General features: G+C 36.8%; 1 protein-coding gene across 3 annotated transcripts in view; it reads left to right on the top strand.

Annotated features, from left to right (window-relative positions):
- Positions 1–16853, top strand: part of NEK7 (NIMA related kinase 7) — a 143785-nt gene that overhangs the window by 91950 nt on the left and 34982 nt on the right. For all 3 annotated transcript variants that reach the window (XM_056110715.1, XM_056110718.1, XM_056110716.1), the window contains exons 6-7: positions 14016–14124; positions 15047–15154. In XM_056110715.1, coding sequence (XP_055966690.1) covers positions 14016–14124; positions 15047–15154 — 217 coding nt within the window. The remainder of the gene's footprint in view (positions 1–14015; positions 14125–15046; positions 15155–16853) is intronic.

Raw genomic sequence — 16853 nt, 5'->3', positions numbered from 1 at the left:
TGGCTGTATTTTAAGGTATTTTGGTGGCTTCAGCCACATAGTGTGTTCAGCTGCATCCTATTAGCCAGAGTTACATTTGACGAACATAATCTTCTTTTGGCTATACTAGAAGCTAAAGTTCTGTTACTATGGGAGATGCGTTGAACAGCATGGAAATCAATGGATACTAACCAGATGTGAAAAGTGAGGCTAACATTTTGGCAGAGGTTCTCAGGCAGAGAGAGGAGTAGGAAAACTTTATAATGGGAAAAAATAAGTGAGGACTTCAGGTATACCTTGATTGAAAGCTGTAGGGAATTAACTACAAGTGGATGTCTGTCGTAGTTGTCTAGCATTGCATATTTCATTTGCTTTGTTTCAGCCTACAATGGCTCTGGGACAAAAAATAGGTATGCTGTGCTAATCAAGTCTTCAGGAATCAAATCTTGGTTTAGGAGGCTGATTATTACAGGTATTTTTGCATAATATTAAACATCTTCACTAGAGATCATAATCTGACTTCTTAGAAGTCTTATCATAGTTGGGCTGCCTGGTATTTTAAGTAGATAAAATGTTGGTTTCCCGGTTAGATTATTACAGGTTCTATTTTTATATATAGACTGGCCATTGATCATTTATAGGTTCAGTCTCAATATATTCTGGGCCACAGATAGTTATCTCTTCTGCATAGATAGTTTCAGAAAACAAATTTAGAAGTTTCATGTACCTGATATTTGTTCTTTATAATGCTTCTTAGCGGCAATTTTGACACAGAAAGAAGTTGTCTCATCAAAAGTAAACTGAAGCATTGTTATTTTTAGTTTTGTGTGATATAATACTCCATATATTTTTGGTGAGTATCCCTTAAAGACTTTCAATTCACAGAACTCCATTGAAAAGTTAGATTGAAAACCCTTTACCATCTGTCTAGAAAAATATAATGTCCATGCACAGTTTATTTTCCTAACAGAGCATTCACAGATCATCTGATCTAGGTGTTCACAGATTCTTGCGCAGAGTTAAGAATCCTGTCTCCAGGATGGGTTCATTATCAGCCACTGATTATGGCTAGTGATCTCACCAGGCAGGTGGAGTCAGTTTAAGAGATTACTTCTAGATTATGAAATCTAAATGAGAAAAAAAAAGCATATTCATGAGGGTGCTTAGATATAAATTCATCCTGTGATGGTATATATATATATACATATATATATATATATATATATATATATATATATATATCTGCAAAGCTGACTCTGAGTCCCGTGGTGAGTGTGACTCACATTTAATCATTTATCTGATTTTCTGTTCTAGGAACTTCCCATGAGTAGCACAAACAGCTGACCACCAACAAAATGTATCTTTGGAAATGAATGAGTTAAAAAAAGATATAGTCTTAATTTTTTTAAAAAATGAAAATACACAAATATAAAGTGTTACAAGATGACTATCAGATAAACATATCTAGGCAAGCATACCGAGTTCCTATGAAAGAGAACAGCATATATGTGTGTGTGTGTGTGTGTGTGTGTGTGTATGGTTTATTTATTTTTATTTTTTTGCTGACACCTTCAGATACAAGAGTTATTTACTTACATAGGGAAGGAAAAATGGCAGATCTTTGTTATAAAAATATTTGTCAAAGGCAAAGCAAGATGCAATTTCACTTTTAGCGTCTTGCCCTGTTTGAGAGATGGACGATTCAGAATTTTGATTGCCACCCACCAGACTTTTTTGCTTTAGTTCAGTTTGCTTTTCTTTCCTTTCTCTTCCTTCTCCATACGTATCCGGTTGTCACAGTGTGTCCAAGCATTGTTGTCTTTTAAAGGAGTATTGATGGGAACATTTGTTCTTTCACTTGAGCAAATGAATTCAGGGAGAGCGGGCCTTTTGGAAGTCCTGTTACCTATTTGGTAAATAGATTCGGATTTCTTGGGTCTGTGAAGAAGGAAAACTATCTCTGTGTTCATGAACTTAACTCCGAAGTATCTTGCAATCAGCTGACATGATCATATGATTTTTTTTAATCAGCTGGCCCAGAGTAAAGTAGAAGTAAAATAGATTTAGACAACCAGAATTCTGTTTTGGTAAAGTGTAGAGAATTACTGTTATAGCTTTGATAGGTATACTTGTGTACTACCCTTGGAATTTATGAGTAAAATGTGAAGGTATCTATCAAATAAAAATTTATTTATAAAATTAAAAAAATAAAGAGAGACTGAGTTCTAAGATCCTAGAAGCTTTGATTTAGACACACCCCACTGCTGCCTCCCAATTCCCACTTACATAGAAACTTCATGTAGTTTTGTAGAAGACTGAATTGGTTCTTCCACTGAAATGGGTAATATTATTCCTAGTAGACATTATTGTATAAGATATTCTGAGTCAGTTTTCTCAGCTACTCTTGGAGCTGTTCTAAAGGCTGAAAATCATATTGCCAAACCTACAGTCCTGACTTAATGACTGTAACAGAAAGTTTGAGCCAGCATACCCTGGTGTACTTGTGTGTATTCAACTTTTACAGTGTAGTATTTTGAACCTGAGCAAATACCTAATTGTATTGAAAGAAAACAGTGTAATAACTTGGAAGGATCTGACTGGGGAGAATTCTCCTGGTCTTTCCTAAAATAGAATTAATTTTAGGTGGATTGATGCATTTTAAGGGCTGGAGCGATAGCACAGCAGGTTGGGCGTTCGCCTTACACGCGGCCAACATGGCCGACCCGAGTTCGATTCCTCCGCCCCTCTCGGAGAGCCCGGCAAGCTACCGAGAGTATTCGATATGCCAGACACAGTAACAACAAAGTCTCCAATGGAGACGTTACTGGGCCCGCTCGAGCAAATCGATGCATTTTAAATAGTAATCATTTCTGTTTCTTCTCTCCGATTAATTTGATTGACTTGACTGATGATAACATTGTATTGGTGGGGGCAGGGTCTCCCAAACAATGCCCAGGAGTTTGGCTGCTGTGCCCAGCGAGTCTTAGCTGGAGGAACAGTTTCGGGGTTGGATGATATGCTGCTCCGCCATGCCAGGGACCACCAGATCCATCTTAGTAACTCACAGGCCCCTAAGGCCACACTGGATGGTTTTGGAGTGGGGATGAAGCTATGTGATGCCAGCTTCTTCTGTATTTATGTACGTACCCTTCACCCTACCTACTATCTCTCCTGCCCAGCAAGACCTTTCTTAGAGTTACTGTCAAAAGGAAAACACATACATAGACGTTTATATGTATCTACGCAAATATGTATACGTACAGAATTCTGTTGGGAGTAGGTGATACCTACCAGCTTCTCACATCATATTTCTTTACATTGCTGATTAACCCTTTCCAAACCCTTTTTGGGTTTCACATGAATCAACCCTTCTACACTTTTTACCACCTAGCCTAATGCCTTCTGTGTCATTAGATAAGTTTGCCCTTACTTTCCTTGGCCACACCTAAACCAACTGTGTCTACTTCTGTTCTTTCTCCTTCCCACCCACCCTCCCTCCCTTTTTCCCTCCCTCCCTTTTTCTCTCTCCCCTCCCTCCCTCCCTCCCTCCCTCCCATCTTCTGGATTCTCAGGTATTCAGATCCCTCGTGTTTTGCCTTTCTTTGGTCAGACACTCAGAAATGCTAAGGTGTTCAGAATCTTGTCCATCATCTTTCAGAGCCATTCAATACATTGTTATTTTACACATATTCAGGAAGTACATTGTTAAGTTCATTCATTCATTCATTCATGTATTCACTCAAGAAACCTCAACAGGAATGACAAAGTGATAAGATAGTAAAAGGTAACATGTCGGCTGTGATAAGAACAATGAAAAAAATTTTAAAGGGCAATAAGAAATTTAGAGGAGGGGTGTTTCTGTTTGAAAGAAGATAAAAGCAGGCCCTACTGCGTAAGTCTGACCACCACCACCTCGGCCTGACTGCTTCGTGGTGTCCTGATTCTTTATTTTTCCCCTTCACTGACACTCAGTCCCAACCCTGCTTCCCAAATTCCTCCAGTGATAGCCATTAAATGACTTCTGTCACTGAGCCAGTCCTCCTTCCAGAACTCATTCTGTTTGATCTCGGCTGCAGTTGGCTGTGCTTTTCAGCCCCTCTCTTTTAAAGAACTCCTCTGCTGGCGGACAGGGCCAGTGGTTTTCTTCCTTCCGCTCTGGAGACCTGATTTTCCGCTGCTGAGTCAGTCTCCTCCTGCCGCCCATTCATGATGGAGTTTGAAATATCCAATTTTCAACTCAGCTCTGTGGCCCTATTTTCCCCCTCAAGTGTCATTCAGAATGCTCCACCCTGCTCCACTGGTAGTTCTCTCCTCACAGTGTGACTCTCATCTCTCACCTTGATGGTGGGGGGCGGTCCCCAGCATCTGCCGCCTGGTCCTCCCACCTCTTTCTCCACCTCTTTCCAGAGGTGGGGAGGGGGTAAACGCAGAAGAAGAGACAAGCTTCCAGATTTCCTTAGAGTTTCCCATTCAGTGTCAGGATGAACTTGTGTGCCAGATTGCATGTGACTCAGATGGAAAACTCTCAAGGGTCCATCCTTGTGTCCTTCCATGACCCTCTGTGGCGCTGGGGACAGTGCCCTATGCAGAACAGGTGCCAGGGATAACACCCGCAGTGGATGTGACCCCTACTCCCTTGTGCTATCCTTTGTGGACTGGGCCTTTTCCTTGTCCCTACTCATCACTTGTCTCAGACACTGTTGTCCCCCATCCATGGCTGAGTTTGTCTATTTGCCATCCAGTTCTTCACACAGACATCACTTCCACAGGGAGTGATGCTCTAGGCAGTTAGAATTCAGTATCCCACTGTTGTAGCACATAGTGATCTAACCCATTAGTTATTTGTGTGCTTGTTTCATTTGCGTTCATATTTCCCATTTGACTTAAAACTCCGTTGAGTACAGAGCCATGCCTGTTCTTCTGGCCAGATAATCTAGGGCTGTACCTGAGCGAGTGTGGTGATCGATGAATGGGCTCAATCTTGTTCCTTTTCTCTCTTCTGTGCTTTTCTGTTTCAGGGGCCAGTAGGTGGCCTGCTGGGTGTGGTGTATCAGTCACAGCCATTACCTATTCCATTCTCTGGCCTCCTAGAGTAATTCTAAGCTATAATCTCCACTGGCCTGGGAGAAGATAACGTGCTGATATAGAAAGCACTTTTTTCTGGTCCAAAGAAATTCTAAATTTTTTTGCCTAACTCTTGTATGTGTACTAGACTCAATTCCCCCTCTCCTCTCACCTCAAAGGGAAAGTTGAGACAGGCCTGGCCCAATACTCCTGACAGTGCTAGAGGAGGATATATGGTGCTCGGAATTGGGCCCAGGCCTCCTACAAGCAACACTTAGGTTCCAACCCATTGAGTTATCTCTCTGGCCTGTATACACACTTCTATAATAAAAGAGAACTAAGAGCATTTGGAGAACTAAAATTTAAAAAACAAAACAAAACAAAAAAACCAGGAAATTCTCTTTTGAAGAGCTTACTACTTTATAAAGTGACACTTGAATTAAGAACACAATTCATTTCTTTACAGTAAGTCATATTGTAAATCACTGTGCATCATAATAATATATCTCATTTTCTCAAATGCTCAGTTTAATTGGGATAGAAGAGAAAATAAAGCTCTGGTCTGTATTCCAGAAATGAACTTCAAGACAGAATTACATCAAAGATTTTTACAAGTAAATAATTAATTGGTTCAGAGCAGGCTGACAAATATAATCAAGCAATTTATAGCTGAAATAGTCGGTATTTCTCTAATTAGTGACAAAGGAATACCTGAGGCTGTGGTCAGATGAAATACTTCCCACGTGAATTTTAGGATAAAAGGCAATCTAGACTTTTTCATCATAGATTTTTTTGGGGGTAGTCAGAATTTGAAAAAAGATAATCTCTTTAAAAGCAAATTATAATTTAGTTACTTGTGGTATATGCTGTTCATTTTCTATATATTGTACCCTAAAACAAACCCATGCATGCTCCATTTGTGCTTTTTAAGAATATAGTTTATTTCATCCTTCTAATGTAAAAAATATATTTACTGGTGGAAACAGTAGCATTGAGATACTAGAAAAATACAAAGAAGTTTATTTCAGCTTGTCAATAGTAAACATAATTTTAAAACGTGTAGAATTTTCAGAGTTCATGTTTCAAAAATATCATGGCATTGTTAAGTCCTCTAAATGCATATTAGAGAATCAGTTTAAGAAAAAAGATAATGCAAAAGTACATATTGGTATACATGAATATATACATGTATGTGTATACACACACACACACACACACACACACACACACACACACACACTTAATTTGGCCAGGGGTGAGGGAGCTAGGACCCAAACATGGCAGTGCTCAGGCTTACTCCTGGCCTTATTCTCAGGGGACCTTATGCAGTGCCTGGGATCAAACCAGGGTCAGCTCTATACAAAGCAGCATCTTAAGACCTGTACTCTTCCTCCAACCCCAGTATTACCATTTCTTAAACTTTATCTTTACTAAAATTGAAACACAACAAAATAAAACCTGGTGCAATGATTCTCTCAAGAGAACTCTTTGAAGTTGTTGATCTCCCCAAAGATTTTATCTGCCAAAAGATTCCATACCTTACAGTTTAAGGAGGACAAGAGTTTTTTATTCTTCCTAGTATTTTTTATATATGTGACGGTGGTGGACATATGCAGTAAGATCATTGAAGTGATCACTCTTTCATGAAAAGTGTTTGACCCAATTTCAAATAATTTATTAAAGTTATCTGTTCTTATTGCTAAATATTTATAGAAAGCATACCTTCCTGGGTTGCCAACTTTTGTTTTCTATATCATTATGACTATATCATTTTGTCATTTTCTTCAGATTGACACATGCGGACAGCATTGTGTCTCTGTGCCATAGAGACACAAAGCTACTGTGTATGTGAACTTTTAGTTTGCTTAGAAATGCCCCTTATTTTAGGTTTTTCTTAAATCACTACATAGCAGAGTAGCACAAATTGACTTAAGACCACCCACATTCAGAGCTGGAGCAATAGCACAGCGGGCAGGGCGTTTGCCTTGCACGCGGCTGACCGAGTTCAATTCCCAGCATCCCATATGGTCCCCCAAGCACCGCCAGGAGTAATTCCTGAGTGCATGAGCCAGGAGTAACCCCTGTGCATCACTGGGTGCGACCCCAAAAGAAAAACAAAACAAAACACACCACCCAAATTCTCAGTTTCTGTCAGATAGTTACGTACATCTGTCAGATGGTTCCCTGCTCTGGGTTCTAGAAGATGGGAAATCCAGCTGTCAGCTGGGGCTGCCAGTTCACCCATCTCTTTTCTGATTTTCTTTCTGGTTCCTGGGCTGTTGGGAGAATCCATTTCTTTGTATCTGGCTCATTAAATTCCTGCTAGCTTGGGGTTGTCACTTGCTGTCCTCTAGTCCTGGAGGCCATGTCCCACTGGTGCTGGCATTCCCTGTAAGGCCCGCAGGAGTGCTCCTCCCCCCCCCTGTTCCCCCCTGCCCCTCCTCCCCCCGCCATGGAGTCTCTCCCTCTGCCTGCTTCCCTGAGCAGCTCAGGTCTCCACACGATGTCCTCCTTTTTGATTAACTCAACAAGAAGCTAACCAGGAAACGAAGTAGCACATCCAAGATCTATTGCCACAAGGTAGCATGGGATGGGTATGGTTTTCATCCTCTTCACGTGCCTCACTCACATCAGAAGAAGGAATCACATGCCTGGTCTTGGAATTTGGGGCTTGGGGAGCGGCAGTAAGATCCCTCTTAGGATTCTGCCTCCTGCGGGTGAATATATTAACCACACCAACAGTGCTTTGGTGAAAGTATTAACTACAAATATTATAACTTATATATCTCATTCACCTTCTTGGTGGTTTTATTTTTTACATTTGCAGACACAATTTTATTTATTCTTACCCAAATGTAGAGGCTGTACTGGAAATAAAAACACTTTGAAATGTCTTTTACGCTCTTGACCTTTGGATCCTGAAGGCAATAAAAGGTTCCCAGTTGTACCATCTATCTCTGTTAACTCTGATTTATAGTTTACCAAGTCACCCACACTTTTCCTTTCAGCATCTGACATAAAGCAGATAGCCCTAAGGATACAATGGTGAGGATTTCTAATGACTTCAAATGCAGGCTGTTTTCTGCTGAATTTTTTGTATAAAATTGTTGTCCATTTTATATATAACCTTAGAATTGTGTGACAGTATTCAGGTTATAAATTAGTGGAACTATGAAGAAACTATACCCAATTGAATTTTATAGACATAGGTACACACATAACATACATATCACTGTGTCTGTCCATATGGACTGACTTTTTCTCTGTAGGTGTTTTTATACATGTAGAATTACTTTCAAAGAAATAGTGCTACTGATATAAGTTGAATTTTCTTTGATACTTAAGTGCAGTATCAGTGAAGTAGGATAGAGCTTAGAGATTTTAGTAAATTGAAATCTGTATACTAGAGTAGCTGTTACATAGCTCAATAGCCATAACTAAAAGACAGTGTGTCAATTTTGAATTATGTTTAGAAAAACACTGAAGATGAAATTGAAGGAACCTTTTGCACCTCTTACTTGAAGACTGTGTTGATCTTTAGCTGCTTTTTGAAAACTCCATTTCAGCTAAAGATAGTCAAGTAAATCATAGAGATTTCTGTCCCATTTTATTTCATATAGCTTATACTGAGAGGCTTGTATTGGCCCATTTAATAACTATCAATAACCTATATAATTTTGACTTTAGGGAATGTATAGGTTACATCGATGTTCTACTATATTATGATCTAGAAATAGCTTGTTAAACTAACTGGATTTTCCAGCACTGCAGGAAAGGAAACAGTGAGAAGAGTTTGGAAAGGAAGTATTTTATCAAAGTAGAAGGGTGAGCTTCCAGTAATAGATACTTTCACTGGTCTCATGCCAACCTCCCCTGTTCTGTTTTGTACCCTCTAAGGAATTCAAGATATCTGATTTGTATTCATATTCCCAAGAGAAATTGTATCCACACATTGTAAATTAGTATCACATGCTAAATATTAGCTGGGCTATAACTAATTTACAGTGTATAATTACAGCTTCAGTTATTGAGACCCCCACTTTTACCTTCAAAGGAAAGCGGCTTCCCTAGAAAGACTAGTAGCATTGTAGCTCTGTCCTGTTGTTTATTGATTTGTTTGAGTGGGCACCAGTAACGTCTCCATTGTGAGACTTATTGTTACTGTTCTTGGCATATCGTATAGGCCATGGGGAGCTTACCAGGCTCAGCTGTGTGGGCGGGATACTCTCGGTAGCTTGCCAGGCTCTCCGAGAAGGGCAGAGAAGGACTAGTATATAATAAAATCCCTTAGACTTGGCCTCTATACTTGCAGAAGAACCTTATCTTTTCCACAAGTCTGATTTAATTCTTGGTGATTTTAAATGTTCTGCTCAATGTGCCCAGTGAACATGATATGTTCATCTGAGGACCAACATCCCTTCTGATGATTAATGTTTGACCTAATTACAAGTTTATCACAAAGAACTTTAGCTCATGTCATTTCCTGGAGATCAAAAATAGTATTCACTGGACCTATGAAGGAAGATCTCTGAGGTGTTTTATATTTTTATAACTGGCTGGATATTTGAAGGATAGGATCTATCGATAAAATAACCATTTTAAACTGTGATACTGTGACAAACAGCTATTTGTTATTTGTGAATTATTTGTAACTGAAACTGTAGGCTCAGTGATTATACGTTTGAAGTGGAGGGGACCCCATAGATCATTACTAAGCTGTTTATAAGTGAGGAAACTGAGGTCCAACAAGGTTAAGTGGCTTGTTTAAGGTCACACCATCAATTACTGTCAGGCTTCCTGGTCAGGTCTGTTATTAAAATGTGACCATGGATTCTGTTAGTGGCACATTAAATAGTTGAGAGCACTCCCAAGCAGGAAGTATTTCCTTAGATTCAACATAAATTACTTCCTCTTCTTAGATAATTGGAAGGGATGGAAAACAGCTGCAGCCTGCAGTCCTGGTTCTCCTAGGACTTCGTTATTTCTCATTATTTAATTATAATTTCTCTTGATCACCTTCAGGAATGCCGTGCATTCCAGGATTATGTTTGTTGCTTTTGGTTTTGTTTTAACTGAGGAAGAAGTGCATCTCCAAAGGATGCTACAGGTGTGGTTTCCAGGACCGGCCAAGTTGTGGTGCAGCCCTTTGTTTTAAAAAGTGATGAAGCATGAAGCTAAGTGCAGGGAGGGTCTTGTGTGATCCCATGGGTCACGCACTGGAACATGCAGCTCTTTTTTTTCTCTTTATTTTTATTTATTTGTTTTTTTAATTTTTACTAGTGAGATATCATGAGGTACAGTTGCAGACGTACACATTTTTGTGCTTGGGTTTCAATTATACAATGATCAAATACCCATCCCTCCACCAGTGCCCATTTCCCACCACCATGGATCCCAGTACCCCTCCCACCTCCCATCCCCCCATCCACCCTGCCTCTGTGGCAGGGCATTCCCTTTTGTTCTCTCTCTCTTATTGGGTGTTGTGGTTTGCAAAAGAGGCAATGGGTGGCAATCATGTTTGGTCTACAGTCTACTTTTAGCATCAGGGAGATCTTTTTTTCTCTTTAAAGAGCAACATTCTCCACTGGGGGCTCCACTGGTTGACACACCACAGAAGTTAACTTGGTGTTCCTGAAACAGGATGCTCCTTCCCTGTTTTGTTTTCTCTTTTTCCTCTTTGGATGAGTCAATTCTGAGTGATATGATTGATATTTCCCCCAAACCATGCCTGCATGGAATGCTGGAATTGTAGGGTCTAAATTCAGGAACTGTGGGACCCTGTTGAGTCCAAAACAGACCATGTCCACACTGTAACTGGATTTATTCATGTACTTTTAAATTCTAGGAAGAAATTTGATAGTTTAAAAAAATTCTTTTTTTTGAAGTCTTAGAATGGAAATAGCTTGTGTTAGCTAGCTCAGTGTCTCGCACACTGAGTGAAATCATCTTTGGGAGGTTCTGGAACCATCTGTGAGGAGGTAGTAGCTTCGGGTATGTTGGAGGCTTACTTCTTGTTTCTTTGCTTGAGTAAGGTGGATTTCCAAAGGGGTGCTGAGTAGTGTTTCTTTTCTGAAAAAGGTAACAGATGACCTCTTAAATACACAGCACCTGTTTTAGTGGCAATGCAAATATGTTTGAATGTATGCTGACTTTCACACAAGTGAAAGGTTTTGCATATAAATGAGAATATAATATAATGTTTTTATATTTTTTATATGTACACTGGTAGCTTTTAGTTCACTCTCTGTTAAAAGATTTGAGAAATTTTCCGTATTTATTTGAAAATTGTTGATGCACATACTAACGTATTTTTAAGGCAGTGTTTGAAGTTTTGAACAGTGAAAAAACTAACCGACCCTTAAAAAATGACTAAATGATGACATACCTAAGTGCTAATTTCTGATTCCTCATAGATTTTTTAGATTTTATTTAGGCATAGAAAGTTACAATTCTGTTTCTTAAGTAGATACATTCTGTTTTTTTTTTTTGAATCACCATGAGAAAGTCATTCTGTTTCTTAAATGGTGCCATAGTACTTAATCTTTTCACATATATATTTAATGATAATGTCCGTTAAAATTGCTTCCATTATTTATTTCTTTATCAAAGTCTTTCCAGAACAACAAATATTTTATTTTATTTCTTTATTTTGGCTTTAGGCTTATTTCTAATGTAGGCATAAACGTGGGACTATCTTATTTTCCAGAGAGAAGTAGGGTCTGCATGAAAATATTATTTGAATGGGGATTAACTTTCAATATATTAATTAGTAAACTACATATGAAAAGATTTTTTTAATAAAAATACTTGACATTATAGAATTTCTTGCTTTGTAGCTCTAATACCAAGTTTACCAGTAGTAAAAGAACTCAGATATTCTTGCCATTTTCCTGTTCATTATCTAAGCTGCAGCCAACAGTGCCACCATCAGAACAGGTGGATGCTTCTCATCCTCAGTATTGGTTTTTTTTATAAAAAGAAAAAACTGTTGTGTACTTAGGGGTAGTTGAAAATCTATACAGATTTAAACAGAAACATTAAATATATTGGTGACATCTGTGGCAAACTGCTTTTACTTTATTTTGTAATTAAATGCTTAAAATTGTTCTTCAAAAATATGCAGAATATTTGGATACTTAATTTTGCAGGTTATCTCATATTGTAACATTATATTGATGTCAGTTTATGTTAATGCTGTATGTAATTTGTTGTTAAAAGAAAATAATGTAAACACACCTAAAATAATCACCATTTTCTCTTTTTTTTTTTTGTAAGGGCAGTTTCTTTTTTTTATTTTTGGTCTGCTTTTTCCTTTATATATATGACTTATTTTGAACTAATGGGACTTTAAAAGTAAACTGCCAAATCAATTGTAATTATGATTTCAGAATCTCTATAAAAGCATAAAATTTTTCTTTTATGGTCTGATACTTACATGATACAGTATATATTTTTTTGAATGAAAAGAAACCTGATCCCCATCTTCCTGTTGACATCAAACAGTCTTCTGATATGCTAATCCAACAGGGAGAGTGCATACACAGGCTTTCTTTGGACTCTTTCCAAGTCTGAAGGAAAATTATGTGTGTAGAACTGATTTTGCAGCGTTGCCCCCTTAGAATGCAAACATGTTGACACAATCTGCAATTTAAAAGACTTAGTATTGAAACATGATGAGGGAGGTTTTCAATGCTTTAGTAATATCCTGGTTTGTTTTTCAATTATGTGGTCATCTAATTGTTATTTGTTCCTGCTTCTGGGGTAATCACCAGTTTCTAAGCCAATGAAATGACTACATTAATTTTCCTGTTGTAATACAGAATGAGCTAAGGTTATTAGCTTTACCATAAAGGTTTATGCTTTGGTATGTTGAGTGCATATGAGACATTACAGTCTTTGCTTGTTACTAAAGAGAGATATTAGCAGATATTTCTATATTGTTTTTAATTTTTAGCCTATCATAATTGGTCACAAGAGTAAAAATTGACAGAGGTAGTTATTTTGAACTTGTCTAAAGTCTCTTTTCTTAGTCAGTAGTAAAATTAAAATCAAATCGGTTGACCTTCAGAAATGTCAGGTTTCCAGATAAAATGTGTTAAGGTACATATTTATTCACTGGGTTTTATTTTTAAGTTGAATCTATCAGAAAATGTTCTAGAAATTTGCTTACACAATTTTTATGTTCATTTACAGATTTTGTTAAATAGAAAAGCCACTTAAATTTTGTTTTGAAAAATTTTTATATGGTACATCTTTATGAAACTGTGAAACTAAAAATTTTGTCCCTGTAATGTTTTTAGCATATCCTAATAAAAGTGATATGACAAATGTGCATAAATGTACACCTCTGGCCTTAATGACTGCCCTCCAATGTATAACAGCCCACACTTTCTAACTGATGTTTAATTTCTTTCTGGATTCTTTCTACAAAGTACAGTTTTACATATTCAAAGCAAAATGCAAGTTTGACTTGTCATGTATAATATGAACAGTCACAAAATTTTATATTAGCCCTTTTATTTTAATTTTTAATTAAGTGATATTTCAGATCACTTGCAGTGGTTCAATAGTTTAGACAGATTCTATACTGAAATCATGTTTCAAAAGAATTGCCATTTAAAAGGCATTACTACTTTCAGATTTCTAGATGTTTTTATTCTGATTTTCCTTGAGATGAAATTTGACACCCCCTTTTAAGGGAAAATAATTATTTTATAGAGAGGTTAATTATTTTTAAATGCTTACACATCACAAAAGTGCAACTTTATATTACCTTCACTGTTAGATGCATGAGAAAGAGATATAAGTTACTATGTCACGAAGTCAGGTAACATTCTTGGAATCATTTTAATGTGGCACATAAGATGCTTTTTCTTTGGTAATATGTAAATAAAAGTAAGACAGGTTTCTGACTTACAGCTTTTTTGCAAATCAAGATATTTTTATTCTTATCATTATTTTAATTTTTAAAGCATTTTAAGAAACAAAAGAGACTAATTCCCGAGAGAACTGTCTGGAAGTACTTTGTTCAACTCTGCAGCGCATTAGAACACATGCATTCTCGACGCGTCATGCACCGAGGTGAGGTCAAACTGTGACTGGCTCTCAGCGTTTTTAGTGATGCACATCATTAAGGAAGCTAAGAAGACCTTTCTATCATTGGATAGGATCATGCTTTCCCAGTTGATCTACATCCAGATTTTAATTTTACTAGGATGATAATCCATTAAGTAAGACTCCATGTGGTTTTAAAGAAGAGAGTGAGTTATTTTTCTCCTTGACTGCTATGGTGTAGTTCAGATTATGTTGATAAGAAAAAAAAAATGGTGCTGAAAAGCAGCTGGATAAGCATAAAAAAGGGATGTGTTTTTCCCTTGATTGAACAGTTTATATTACTATGGCCATTTGGAATTCTGACTTTCAGCATTAGTTCTTAATAAATTCTTAATTATCAATCAAATGGTTGGGAAGAGCTTCATAAAGGTTTTTCTCTAAGAAATTTATCCACTAATTTTTGTTTGTGAAAACTTTCAGTATGATTTATTCAAGCAATTAATGTTTTTAATGTTTTCTAAGTAAATAATTGCATAAATATATAATAGAATTATCATTTTATCATATGTAATAGAATTATCATTTTATGTCTGATGTGAACATAACAATAAATTAATAAGGATATTTTGAGATGAATATAAAATGGATTCAAATTCATTTTGTGCTTTAAATTTCTCAAGTGTTTATTTTAAAATGAAAGAAAAAATATTTAAATGAAAATTAATAGTGATCTTTATTATGCTCAATGGTGATTATCAGAAAGCTGAATGCAGAACCATTAAAATATATGCCCATTATTCATTGGTTCAAAATTATATCATTGGTTCAAAATTCAAACTGCTTTTCATTTTTAAGATCTTTTTAGAATTCTGCTATAAAAACGTAGGTTTTAATCTCTTGAGGATATCTAAACTGACATCATCTTCAAATGCTCCCTTCGTTTTCACAGATATAAAACCAGCAAATGTGTTCATTACAGCCACTGGGGTGGTCAAACTTGGAGACCTTGGACTTGGCCGGTTTTTCAGCTCCAAAACCACAGCTGCACATTCTTTAGGTAAGAGACACAACATAATGCTATTCACTTACCTCTTTTGAGTGTGGGGTTTGAAAAGCACAAGGAATATCCCAGTTACATGTTGGCTTTTCTTTCCTATGTGAAACTATTTTAAAGCTCCTCAGGTCATGAGTAGATACCCACAGCACTCTATAGGTATTATATGTCATAAGAAGTTGAATTTTCTGTGGCTTTGACCTTGGTAAAAGGCCCTTGCTAAAGAAAGTGCTCATGAACAAACATGGAGTAATTTGTTGACATGGAGCATTCCTTTTATCCTGTGTTATTTTGTTTTTCATCATATTGAGAAAATATAGCGAAGAAACCACATATTAGAAGCTACTCCACCCTTTAAAAATCCAGTGGCAGTCTCTAAATGTCTACTAAAATAATGTGTACGCTATTGGAGACTTAGTGTGTAAGGAAAGAAAGGCAGGATTGAATAGACCATGTAGAATGAACACAAACCTTTAGATTCTGATAGTGAAACTGAGGTTACCTGATTTGGGGATGCAAGGGATGGGTGGAAAGGAAGAGTGGGTGGTCTCTGGTGGAGGGTGATTAGCGTTTTGGTGGTGGGAATTGCCTGGTAACACTGTGCCCCTAAAACATGCAAGTATTTTCTTTTATGTTTACTCAATTTACCCCTCTTAATTTAAACCAATGTTACTTCAATATCTTAATAATAACAAATACTTTTAAAAATTTATGGCTATTACTACTGCAGAGGGGAAATCCTGAAGATAATCCATGACTCATGAGGAAAAAATTCTCCTAAACTCTAAAGAGGAAGATAGCTGTGTTTTACTCTTTCCGTAACTAATAATATAGTGGAGTTCTTCATTTCTAAAATAGGACTAAACAAAGCTATTGTAGCGTTATTTTTAAAATGGAAAGTGAGTTATGCAGTTTAGAAACAATTGAGTAACTTTAAGGAAGTGAAAGAGTTTGTCTTAAAACTCAGTCAGGGTTGGGCACATCGTTCAGACTGAATGAGTGTTTGAGCACCACTGGATATGACACCCCTCCCCCCAAAACACACACACAAATCTCACAAATACAAAATAACAACAAAAATCTATTTAAAAAGTTTGAAAGCTATTATTTAAAAAATATTATTTTTGAAAACTGTTATTTAAAAAGAAATAAAACCGCTTATAAGTGTGATGAGGAAGAAAAATATCCTAAATGGCCTGGTAAAGAGTAAGTTAGTGACATTAACTATCAGAGTAGTGGAGCAAGCATCTGGCTATATTATGGAAGTTCTCTGAGCCTATTCATTTTTCTCCATCTAGAATAATATCTTTCATGTGAATAGGCAAATCCATATTGGTGAAGGACAGAATTTTGAGTCCCACTCTAAACTTTATTCATAGTTTCATTTTTGCTGAAAATTTAAGAGAATAAAATTGTAGCCAAAGCTGAGTAGCCTGGCGTTATTTTTCTTTACTCTCCCTTTACTTTTGAAGAGTACTGCAGGTTTTCTGTAATGGAAATACATAAATGTTCATAACACCTTAATCCATTTTTTAGGGATTTTATGGAAAAAATTGTTAAGTTGTATTAAGAATATTTATATTGTGGTTCGGGCAACGAGGTTATAGTATATTTATGTTCAAACTTATAATGTGCATAATTGTTGTTCCTTTACTATCATCAAAATGTTGAGGACTCTCCATAATCTTGGGGTTATGTCTAG

This window comes from Sorex fumeus, unplaced genomic scaffold, assembly GCF_029834395.1.
Source record: "Sorex fumeus unplaced genomic scaffold, SorFum_2.1 ptg000010l, whole genome shotgun sequence".
Classification (NCBI taxonomy): Eukaryota; Metazoa; Chordata; class Mammalia; order Eulipotyphla; family Soricidae; genus Sorex; species Sorex fumeus.
This window is presented reverse-complemented; position numbering and strand designations above follow the sequence as displayed.